General features: G+C 34.4%; 1 protein-coding gene across 4 annotated transcripts in view; it reads right to left on the bottom strand.

The window, feature by feature from the left end:
• The window catches only part of RIC1 (RIC1 homolog, RAB6A GEF complex partner 1), a 127,791-nt gene that overhangs the window by 86,896 nt on the left and 27,389 nt on the right, over positions 1-13,506 (bottom strand). For 3 of the 4 annotated variants that reach the window (XM_073228565.1, XM_073228566.1, XM_037019021.2), the window contains exon 2: positions 11,514-11,621. The exons of the other annotated variant lie outside the window; for it this stretch is intronic. In XM_073228565.1, the coding sequence (XP_073084666.1) occupies positions 11,514-11,621 (108 nt within the window). The remainder of the gene's footprint in view (positions 1-11,513; positions 11,622-13,506) is intronic. 4 annotated transcript variants of the gene reach the window in all.

Consider the following 13,506-nt stretch of genomic DNA (forward strand, 5'->3'; position numbering starts at 1 on the left):
ACTGGACAGCTACATGTAAGAGAACGAAACTGGATTATTGTCTAACCCCATACACAAAAGCAAACTCAAAATAGATCAAAGACCTGAATGTATCAGTCATGAAACTATAAAACTCTTAGAAAAAAATATAGGCAAAAATCTCTTGGACATGAACATGAGCAACTTCATATCTCCTGGGCAAGAGAAACAAAAGCAAAAATGAACAAGCTTTTTTGTTCATCATGCTGCTTTTTTGTTCATCACAAGCTTATCATGCTGAAAAGCTTCTGTACAGCAAAGGATACCATCATCAGAACAAAAAAAAAGCATCCTACAGTATAACAGAATATATTTGTAAATGACATATCCAACAAGGAGTTAACATCCAAAATACATAAAGAATTCACATGCCTCAACAACAAAAAAGCAAATAACATTATTTAAAAAAAATGGGCAGAGGATCTGAACAGACTTCTCCAAAGACGAAATTCAGATGGTCAACAGACACATGAAAAGATGCTCCACATCGCTAATTATCAGGGAAATGCAAATTAAAACCACAATGAGATATCACATCACACCAGTTAGGATGGACAATATAGAAAATACTAGGAACAACAAATGCTGGCAAGGATGTGGAGAAAGGGGAACCCTCCTACACTGCTGGTGGGAATGTAAATTAGTTCAACCATTGTGGAAAGCAGTATGGAGGTTCCTCAAAAAACTCAAAAAAGAAATACCATTTGATTCAGGAATTCCACTCCTAGGAATTTACCCTAAGAATGCAAGAGCCCAGTTTGAAAAAGACAGATGTACCCCTATGTTTATCGCAGCACTATTTACAATAGCCAAGAAATGAAAACAACCTAAGTGTCCATTAGTAGATGAATGCATAAAGAAGATGTGGTACATATACACAATGGAATATTATTCAGCCATAAGAAAACAAATCCTACCATTTGCAACAACATGAATAGAGCTAGATAGAGGGTATTATGCTCAGTGAAATAAGCCAGGAAGAGAAAGACAAGTATCAAATGATTTCACTTATCTGTGGAGTATAACAACAAAGCAAAAGCTGAAGGAACAAAACATCAGCAAACTCACAGAACCCAAGAATGGACTATGGACTAACAGTTACCAAAGGGAAAGGGACTGGGGAGGGTAGGTGGGAAGGGAGGGATAAGGGGGAAAATGGGGCATTACTATTAGCATACATAATGTGGGGGTGGGGGCACAGGAAAGGCAGTATATACAGAGAAGACAAGTAGCGATTCTATATCATCTTACTACGCTGATGGACAGTGATTGTAATGGGGTATGTGGGGGGGACTTGATAATGGGGGGAGCCTACTAACCATAATGTTTTTCAAGTAATTGTACATTAATGACATCAAAATAAAAAATAACAAATAAATAAAAAATAGCAACTGCATTTCTATATACAAGTAATGAACAATCAGAAAATCAAAATATTATTTTCAAAAGCATCAAAAAATGAAATACTTAAGAATAAATCTGACAAAAGATGTGATATACCAGTGCACTATGATAACCAAATATTGCTGAAGTTAAAAATAATGTAAATAAATGAAGATATATATTGTTTACAGGTCAGAAGATGCAGTAACTGCTAAGATTACAACTCTCTCCAAATGGATCCAGTAAATGCCATTCCAATTAAAATCTTATCAGTACGCATTTTTGTCAAAACTGACAAAATTCTATGATTGTCCGATTTTAAAATTCATAGGGAAATAACAGCTCCTATAACAATAAAAGTAACTTTGAAAACAAAGAACGAAGTTAGAAAACTAACATTGTGATTTCAAAAGTTATTACAAAGCTAGAGTAATCAAAATGATGTACTGATATAAAGATAAATACATCATGGAACAGAATAGTGAATACAGACAAAAACCCACATATATGTGGACAACTGATATATGACAAAAGATTCAAAAGAAATACAGTGTTAGAAGGGATAACTTTTTCAACAAACTGTGCTGGAACAATAGGATATCAATAGACAAACACTGAACTTGGATCCATCCTTGCACCTTTTACAAAATCTAACTCAAAATATATCACAGACCTAAATAAAACCTAAATCATAGAACTTCTAAGAGAAAACAAAAAGACAGGGAACCGTGAAAGAAGAAATTGATCAACCTGATCAAAATCAGGAACTTCATTCATTCAAAAAAGTGTTAAGAGAACGAAAATCTCATATTAGAAGAAATACTCTGCAAAGCATACATGTAATAAAAGACTTTTTTTTTGAGATTTTAAGAATTTTCTCAAAAAAAATTTTTTTAATTTTTATTTTGGTATCATTAATCTACAATTGCATGAAGAACATCATGTTTACTAGGCTTCCCCCTTCACTAAGTCTCCCCCACATACCCCTTTCACAGTCACTGTCCATCAGCTAAAAGACTTTTATCTAAATATATTAAGAATTCTAGAAGCTCAACAATAAGAAAGCAAAGAACCCCCAAAATAACAAGAACAAATGTTTTGGACAGTTTACCAAAAGACACACATGGCAAATAAATAAAAAGATGGTTAACATCATTAGTCATTAGAGAAATACAGATTAAAACTATAATAAGATACCACTACCCACCTGTTAGAAAGGCTAAAATTATATAAGGCCCACCATATGTTGGCAAAGGGGAATGAGTACTCTCATACACCCTTGGTAGGAATGTAAAATGATACAACCACTTAGAAAAGTTTATCATTTCTCTTAAAAGTTAAACATGTATCTACCTTATGAACTAGGTGTTCCACTTCTTGGTATTTATCCAAGAGAAAATGAAATATATCTCCCTATAAAGATCTGTACATTAATGTTCGTAGGAGTTTTGTTTAGAATAGCTAAAAACTAGAAACTCAAATGCCCAAAGAGATGAATAGATAAACCAATTGATGAATAGATGAAATATTATTCAGAAAAAATTACTGATTCATGACAGCATGCATGAATCTCAAATAATGATGCTGAGTTTAAGAAACCAGAAAGAACAAAAGTAAAAATTGTGTGATTCCATTTTTATAAAACTTTAGAAAATGCAAACTAATCTGTAGTGACAACAAATTAGTAATTGGATCTGGAGGGAGGTGGTGTTTACTAAAGGGTAAAAGGAAACTGTGGAGATAATGGATCTGTTCACTATCTTGATTGTGGTAATGGTTTTAAAACTTACTGAATTGTACACTTCAACTATGTACAGTTTATTGCATATAAATTGTACTTAAATTAAGCTATTTAAGAAAATGAAATGGAAGTGATGTTTGGACTTCCAGCAGAAACTTTCACTCCTTTGAAAAGGTTCTACCATCATGTAAAGAAGCCTCATCTTGCCTACTGGAGACTAATAGGAAACCAAGGCAGACAACTCTGGCCAACTGCCAGGTATGTGACTGAGGGCATCTTGGATCACCCAGAACCAGTGGAGCTGTAAGATGATTGTAGCCACCTCATTGACTGTTGGTGATAACAGAAGAACCACTTGACCCAAACCAGAACAAATCACAGAACAGGAATAAATGGTTGCTTTGAGCCAGTGAAATTTGAGATAATAATTCAATAAATACTAAATGTGAAAAATAACAACCCTGACAAAAATAAGTTATGATTTAAGGAAAGGTTAAGGATGCCAAGTTTTGGAAAAAGGAGTAAAATTCAAAGAGATCCAGGAGAATCACACAATAATCACTTCTAAAACAGTTTGGTCAGATCAAGAGAAAAGGAAAACAAATGAGATGAATGGATACTATGTACAGCGCCATACTCCTCTGCAAATTGCTATATCCCACTTGATCAGAATACTCTGCTTTCAGCTGTTACTTGGTGACTCAATACATTAACATGCTGGGAGGAAGAAATAAAAATGAAACAACAGGAATTTTAAGTTGTACTGATGTCTTTCCCTTATTCATAAATAATTTAATTTTAATTCATGTACAGGGACTCTCAGATTGTGGCAGAATAGGCTTTACTTCCATTTAGCTGGGTGGGAATGAGAATATTAAAGGTGACAGTGAGAAATAAGAGTTAGAATGGCATGCTTGGACCAGGTCACAGGAGGCCCTGAATACTGGGCTAAGCAGTTTGGAACACATTTCATATGCAATAAGAAGTCACTGAAAGGTTTGAAAATAAGAATAAGAGCTGTAATATAGAAATAGCTATGCATAATTAAGATGCACTTCAATTCAAGTGGTAGAAAAAAATAGCTAATAATTTTGAGTTCTAGGAAATCTAGACAAGATAGAAAAAGACCTTTATAAGGCAATGGCCATGAGAATAGAGAGAAGTTGGCAGTAAACTAGAGAGGACTTGGCAACATATTGTTGACTGGATGAGAATGCATAATTAAAGGACTCCAGAGCTTTTTTTTTGCTATTGTAAGCAAAGTTGCAATAAAAATACTTACACATATGCCTAAATACACTTGTATAAATGAGACCAATATCTTAAAACTTATTTTAATGCTCTTTGTGCCGGGATATTAATTGTCTGAAACTGAGGAAGATTTTAGGGTAACTATGGCCTGGTATCATATTTACAAAAATGATATTCTACTTCTGATATTCAGAGAAAACACTCTCCCAAACACTATAGATCAATTCTTAAAATAGTAAAGGATTTTCTTTCCCACACCCCACAAAAAAAGTGTTGGGACTTCTTTTTAAAGTACAGGTTTGATAATGAGGTGGCTGTGGTTCTGCTGGTGATACAGAAATAGTTTGGATATAAATGACATGTCAGAGCACACAATGCTAATACTAGGGTGGGACGGTCAGGCAGGAAGAAAAGGACATGGGGATTGGCTGTTTTGGTTTTAACTTAATAATCTGCAGAAAAAGATTTATGCTATCTACAGGTCATATTCTTCCCTACACATTCTATCAATGGCTTTTTGTAAAAGCAAGTTTCAAAGTATGCCCTAGATTCAGTTTTTTCTATAATAGCTAACAAGATTAAACAACCACGCTAATAGTGAAAGGCAGTGAAACAGAATTACTAAGACTTTGGAACTCTACAACCAGGCTACCTGGCCTAGAATGTCATCATCAGCAGTGTGATCTAGGTACAAAAAAGCATGATCCATAAAAGTAAGAAATGTTAAGCTGGACTTCATTAAAATTAAAAACTTCTGCTCTGCAAAGTTAAGGACAAGCCACAGACTAGGAAAAAATATTTGAAAAAGACATACCTGATAAAGAACTGTTACTCAAAATAAGCAAAGAACTCTTAAAATTCAACTGTAAGGAAAGAAACCAATTTAAAAATGGGCCAAAGACCTTAACCGACACCTCACCAAAGATACATGGATGGGAAATAAGCATACAAAGATACCTCACATCATATGTCACCAGAAAATGCAAATTAAAAGGAGATATTACCATACACCTACTAGAATGGTCCAAATCCAAAATACTGACTACACCAACTGCTGACATAGAGCAAAAAGAATTTTTATTAACTACAAAATGGTACCGATACTTTGTAAGGCAATTTAGTGGTTTCTTTCAAAACTAAACGTGGTCTTACAATATGATCCAGCAATTACACTTTTACTTACACAAAGGAGTTGAAAACTTACATCTGTACAAAAGTACACAGATATTTATAGCAGCTTTACTCATTATTACCAAAACTTGGAAGCAACCAAGATGTTTTTCAGCAGGTGAATGGAGAAATAAACTGTGGTACATCCAGAAACACACCATTATTCAGTGTTAAAAAGAAATGAGCTATCAAACCATGAAAAGACATGGAGGAAATTTAAATGCACATTAGTAAATAAAAGAAGCCAATGTGAAAAGACTCCATACTGTACGATTCCAATTATGTGACATTCTAGAAAAATCAAAACAATGAAGACAATGTTGCCAGGGACTACAGGAGAGGAAGGGATGAACAAGCAGAGCACAAAGGACTTTGTGAGAAACTACTCTGCATATACTATTATGGTGGATACACATCATGTATTTGTCCAACCCCACAGAATGTACAACTCCAAGAATGCATCATAATGTAAACTATGGACTCTGAGTTATAATGACGTGTGAATTGTAGGTAATAAATGCCACTGACGTGTGAAAGTTCATGAACTATTACAAATACCACTCTGGTAGGAGGTGTTGATATAAGAGACATTTCTGTAACTTCCCCTCAGCTTTGCTGTGAACCTAAACTGCTCTAAAAAGTCTATTTTTCATAAAGTTCACTTATGATCCTGTATGTATATTAAAATTCATATAAACTAAAATACTAATTCATTTAAAATTATATACAGATTAAATCACTTGAATCAGATAGCATTTACTTAGTATATTTAATATACCACAGACTACAACAGCTAATACTATATATATTATGACATCTCCACAAAGTTCTAGAAAAAGACCACAAGCAATAAAATGCCTAGGAATAAATTTAACCAAGGAAGTAAAAGACCTATACTCTGAAAACTACAAGACACTCATGAGAGAAATTAAAGAATATACCTATAAATGGAAACACATTCCATGCTCATGGATAGGAAGAATTAATATTGTCAAAATGGCTATCCTGCCTAAAGCAATCTACAGATTCAATGCATTCCCTATCAAAATACCAACAGCATTCTTCAATGACTAGAGCAAATAGTTCTAAAATTCATATGGAACCATAAAAGACCCCAAATAGCCAAAGCAATCCTCAGAAGGAAGAATAAAGCAGGGGGGATTATGCTCCCCAACTTCAAGCTCTACTACAAAGCCACAGTAATCAAGACAATTTGGTACTGTCCTCAGAACAGACCCATAGAACAACAGAACAGACTAGAGAGCCCAGATATAAACCCAAGCATATATGGTCAATTTATCAATTAATATACAATAAAGGAGTCATTGATATACAATGGGGAAATGACAGCCTCTTCAACAACTGGTGTTGGCAGAACTGGACAGCTACATGTAAGAGAATGAAACTGGATTCTTGTCTAACCCCATACACAAAAGTAAACTCAAAATAGATCAAAGACCTGAATGTAAGTCATGAAACCATAAAACTCTCAGAAAAAAATATAGGCAGAAATCTCTTGGACATGAACATGAGCAACTTCTTCATAAACATATCTCCTGGGCAAGAGAAACAAAAGCAAAAATGAACAAGTGGGACTATATCATGCTGAAAAGCTTCTGTATAGCAAAGGATACCATCATCAGAACAATAAAGCATCCTACAGTATAACAGAATATATTTGTAAATGACATATCCAACAAGGAGTTAACATCCAAAATACATAAAGAATTCACATGCCTCAACAACAAAAAAGCAAATAACATTATTTAAAAAAAATGGGCAGAGGATCTGAACAGACTTCTCCAAAGACGAAATTCAGATGGTCAACAGACACATGAAAAGATGCTCCACATCGCTAATTATCAGGGAAATGCAAATTAAAACCACAATGAGATATCACATCACACCAGTTAGGATGGACAATATAGAAAATACTAGGAACAACAAATGCTGGCAAGGATGTGGAGAAAGGGGAACCCTCCTACACTGCTGGTGGGAATGTAAATTAGTTCAACCATTGTGGAAAGCAGTATGGAGGTTCCTCAAAAAACTCAAAAAAGAAATACCATTTGATTCAGGAATTCCACTCCTAGGAATTTACCCTAAGAATGCAAGAGCCCAGTTTGAAAAAGACAGATGCATCCCTGTTTATCGCAGCACTGTTTACAATAGCCAAGATACGGAAGCAACCTAAGTGTCCATTAGTAGATGAATGGATAAAGAAGATGTGGTACATATACACAATGGAGTATTATTCAGTCATAAGAAGGAAACAAATCCTACCATTTGCAACAACATGGATGGAGCTAGGGGGTATTATGCTCAGTGAAATTAGCCAGGCAGAGAAAGACAAGTGTTAAAATGATTTCACTCATCTGCGGAGCATAAGAACAAAGCAAAAACTGAAGGAACAAAAGAGCAGCTGAATCACACAGAACCTAAGAATGGACTAACGGTTACCAAAGGGAATGGAACTAGGGAAGGTGGGTGAGAAGGGAGGGAGCTAGGGAGAAGGGGAATAAGGGGCATTACGATTAGCACATATAATATTGGGGGCGGGGGGGTGTGGGGAAGGCAGTTTAGCACAAAAAAGACAAGTAGTGACTTTATAGCATCTTATTACCCTAGTGGACAGTGACTGTAATGGGGTATGTGGTGGGGACTTGATAATGGGGGGAATCTAGTAACCACAATGTTGCTCATGTGATTGTGTATTAATGATACCAAAAAAAAAAAAGACTACAAGCAACAACTCAATGAAATAAAAACTGGATTTTAAAAGCTAAGCATAATAAATTGTTTTATTTCTCTTATGTATGTATAGTAATTCCTAACTTGTTTTCTTAGTATTTATACAGTTAAAAGGTTAATAAAGTGAAATTACTTCTGCTCTAAAAATAAAGCTAACAAACTGTTTCCTCTTTACTGGGGTGTAGGGGCTATGGTTAGTTATCTGGATCCTGGCTCTGTGGGTATTCAGGGCAGGGGAATAGCGGCCCAGGGTGTAATAGCTCCTTAAAGGAGGTGCTTGGGAGTACAGGCTATGGACTGGTTTGCATATGAAAGGCACACTAGCAGGAGAGTACTTTATTATCTCTAGGGACTGCCTATCAGTGGAAGGGGCAGTCTCTCCAGGATCAGCAAGAATGCAAAATGTCAAAGCATCAGGATTACAGAAAAATAAAAAATAATAATACAGAAAGAAAACAAATTTTCTTATGAAAATCTCATTATTACAAAATTCTAACTATAACATAATGAAAACGGAGTACAATTTTTCTCTTTAATACCTGTCCACTAAAAAGAATGGATACTTCATTGGGGTTTAAAGTAAACGTTCCCTATCATCAAAATTGACTGCAAAGTTTCCTCAATTAATGCTGCCTTGAAATGAGATTTTACATATTTCGTATTTGAAAACATTTTTTCATATAATTACTGCCAAATACTGGTATCAGTCCATGAGCAGAGGATTTTAGTTGAATATGTTCATCACTTGTTAGGTAATTACAGAAGTCTACTAGAATCTTCTCCTGATATTTGCCTTTTAATAAGTCATTACATTCTAGATTCTCATTTCCAATTGAAGGTCAGGTGGAAGCACTCCTCATTTGCAGAGTTAGATGGATTTTGAAATACAGAAATTTTCTTTGTAACTGCAGCAAAGTCCAAAAAAATGCTATTGGAACTGTGGTTTAAGCACAGTAAAATATATCTACTGCTAATTTGTTAGAAATTGAGACCTTCCTTCATGTCTTAACTTTTGATAGAAGTGGAAGTATAAAAGGCAGCCTCATATCACTTGTGATTCAAACATTAGCTGTATTCAAAATGACTGTACCACATATTAGCACTGGTTTGCTTTGTAGTTTTAGACTAAATTTATTAGGAAGCATTACCGAGTCTGCAGCAAAAGCTATCTTCAAAAGTCATTCTTATCTAGTAAGTGGTTGAGGGTGGTTCTTCAAGTTCAAAAAATTTCAATCTCAGGCCTGAGCTCAAAAAATTCACAATAAACCTTTATTACTGAATGCTAAGCCATCAAACAGCTGTGGGGCTGGGCAAGTCAGGATACTTAACTTCTTATATCTGACAAAAACTTCAAATAACCACTGGCTTTCAACACATAAATGTGCATAAGCTTTGTAAATTTGTTCAAGTAGGCTTTTTCTGCTCCACACATATGTTTACCACCCTCAGTTAAAACACACCACAGTGCATTCTACTTCAGGTTATACTATGTTTTCAAGTTCTTTAACAATCTTTTCTCCTGAAGTTGTTCCATATGCTACCCATAAGGAGTTATATACTCATTTCGCAGTCTGCATTGGCTATTAAAATAAAAAATTCAGCAGTATTTAAATGTTTGTCCATTCATCAACAACCCAACTTAATCTGGCTGCACCTTCATTTTCATTTCTGTGATGAAATTCTGGTATAATGAGATACGCCATTTTGTTTTTTAATTTTCTAACTATTAACTTCAGTGAGTTGGGAATACTGTGATGAGTACTGAGGTGGATGTCAACTTAGATTATATGCTTTGGTTTTGCTATAGTGTCACTATAATAATCACAATATATTAACATCCAAATCAATAATAAAATAATACACCCTGTGCTTTAAAAGCATGATAATCAAAGTCTATTTTTCTCCTTTTGTTCTTTTGATATGATAGAAGGGAACTGGTAATAAAAAAAATAATAAATGTCACAGCATGAAGATAGGCACCTGAACATGAATTCATATAAGAGTTATTAATTTATAGCAACACTGTACAGGAAAGTGATGAAGCACTACATATGGCTGCTGTCAGGACTACTTAACTCAGCTGTTGTAGCTTGAAAGCAGCCACAGATAATGTAAATATATTACCATTTTCATGCTCCAAGAAAACATTATTTATGGACAATGAAATTTAAATTTCATGATTTCAAAAGTCAAAAATATTATTCCTCTGATTTTTTCAATCATTTAAATACATAAAACTATTTTTAGTTCATGGTCAATACACAAACAGCAGGATAGATTTGGCACATAGTTGGTAATCTGCAGGCTTCTGCTGTGGGAAGTAAGGAACTATTCAATATTTTAACCACCTGAAACTTTTTCAGATGATTAAACCAGTCAGCATTATATTGCATGGACTAGATAAGTCCATACGGCAGAGAGATAAGTTTGTGTACTAGTTAATAGTACAGTTAACGTAATCTGAGTACCTAAGTTTAAATCCCTTCTCTCCCAATATACATGATCTGTGTAACTTTGGACAAAACAATTTCTCCATGCCTCAATATACTCAGATACTATGAAGGATAAAAGCATCTACTTCAAAGTGTTTCTTTAAAGATTGAATGTGAAGATCCATGCAAACTGGTTATAACAGTACTTACACAGCAAGTACTCAATAAATGTTAACTATATATTTATTGCTAACTTAAATTAGGTGATGATGACAATCTAAGAGATGACAGTGACAAAGCAAATTTAAAAGGTAAAATTAACCAGATCTAAGCAAATTAATGGAACAGAGGAGAAACGCAGAAATAGATGTGAGAATTTAGCATAACATAAACACATAGTTTATTATTTTTGTGAGACATCCTTACAAACGAAGGACAGGACTTAAAATATAAAATTTTGTAGTACTGTATGTATATAGATGAAAGACTTTAAAACCTGGATTAGACTTCAAGGACAGAACAGTTAAGTGAAAAAAATAAAGATAATGGCACTACATGTAAGGAAGGGTAGTAGAAGAACTAAGAAAGAAGATATAGTAGGAGTAACCTGAATATAAGAATTGGTACAGAAATTCTTAATTCTTAAAACAGAAGATAAATGCTAATGGGCACAAAAGATTGAAAAGAAGTCATCTATGAGAATCAAATTTAAATGCAATATAATTATTTCATAAGAAAACTCTATTAAAGTTGAAAAATCTACTTACTGACACAGCTATCATGGTACTATCTGGCCTCCATTCAGCTTGCTTGTAGGATCCAAACTGAGAGGACGATTTTGCAGGTTCCTTGTAGGTTACAATTAACACACTAGGCTGGAAGGAAACAGTTGTGTTTTATTAATATCTCACACAAACATAAACAAGCAAATTTAAGATAACCCACCATGGAATACTCTGAAACTATTTTAATAATTCTAAAAGTAAAATAATCTAATATTAAATCATCAGCTTAAATAGTCCAAGCAAATTAACTAAAAAGAACCAAAAAAAAAAGACAACCTGAACAGGACTGTAGCTATTGAAGAAACTGAATTAATAATTAGTAACCTTCAAAACCAGAAATAGGCCCAGATGGGTTCACTGGTGAATTCTACCAAACATCTGAAGAAATTATACATATTCTCCACAATCTCTTCCAGAAGACAGTAGCAGACAGAATACTTCCTAACTCTTTATATGAGGTCAGCATCACCCTAATACTAAAACCTGACAGACATTTTTAGAAAAATGACAAACCAATCTCTCTCATAAACACAGGTACAACATTTCTCAACAAAGTATTAGCAAATCTAATTTAACACTGTATAAAAAGAATTATACACTACAACCAAGAGGGATTTACTTCAGGTATGCAAGGCTGGAACAACATTCAAAAACCAGTTAATACAATCCACTGCATCAACAGACTAAAAAAGAAAATCACATGATCCTATCAATAGATGCAGAAAAAGAATTTGACAAAAGCCAACATCCATTCATGATAAAAATTCTCAGCAAATTAGGAATAGAGGGGAACTTCCTCAACTGACAAAGAACATGTACCAAAAAACCTACAGCTAACATCACACTCACTGGCAAAGAACCAGAAGCTTTCCTGCTAAGATCAGGAACAAGGTAAGGATCCCCTTGCACCACTCCTCTACAAAGTCATACTGGATGTCCTAGCTAATGCAATAAGACAAGAAAAGGAATTAAAGATCTACAGATTGGGATGAAAGAAATACAACTGTCCGTTCAAAGGTGACATGACTGCCTATACAGAAAATATGAAAGAACAAAAAAGCCTTGTAGAAATAAATAATTATTAGCAAGGTTGCAGGGTACAATGTCAATGAATAAGTCAACTGTTTTCTTACACACTAGCATAAAGTTAACAGGACAGGTACAAGATCTATATGAGGAAACTATAAAATTCTGTTGAACAAAATAAAAAAAAACAACTAAATGGATAGTCCAACTTTCTGTACAGGAACTCAATAAGTCAAGATGTCAGTTCTTCACAACTTGACCTATAGATTCAACACAATTCCAGTCAAAATCACAGCAAGTTATTTTAGAGACATGAACAGACAGGTTCTAATGTTTAATATGGAGAGGTAAAAGACAGAGAATGACCAACTCAATACTGAAGAAGGCCTGACACTACCCAACCTGAAGACTTAGGATAAAATAATGATGACAGTGTGGTACTGGCAAAAGAACAGAAAAACAGATCAATGTAACAGAGTAAGAGGGCCCAGAAAAAGACCTACATAAATATAATCACCTAACCTTTAACAAAGGAGCAAAGGTAACACAATGGAGAACTCAACAAAGGTGTTGGAAAAACTGGCCATCCGCTTTCTGGCACTATAAGAAGTATCACAGGGTCATCTTGTACTTTCCTACCCTTGCCCATAATCAGTCATTTTTTCAAAGACTCCTGTTTATTAGGGAATAGTATTTGGAAACAGGATGTATGTTGCTAGTGGAGTGTGGCTGTTTCTGTGTCTTCTCAGCAAACAGAGGATATAAATGTACCTTTACTAACCCACATATACACACTGAGATATATTCCTTTCTACATATGTATATATACATATTTAAATATAGAAACATACAGCTACAGTTGAGCATATTGTGGTTCACACTAGCCTTCTCCCGTACTTCTAACCTTTCTCTGTCAGTGAGACCTGACTATCATTTCATACAATTTAGT

The sequence above is a fragment of the Manis javanica genome, chromosome 2 (assembly GCF_040802235.1).
Source record: "Manis javanica isolate MJ-LG chromosome 2, MJ_LKY, whole genome shotgun sequence".
Classification (NCBI taxonomy): domain Eukaryota; kingdom Metazoa; phylum Chordata; class Mammalia; order Pholidota; family Manidae; genus Manis; species Manis javanica.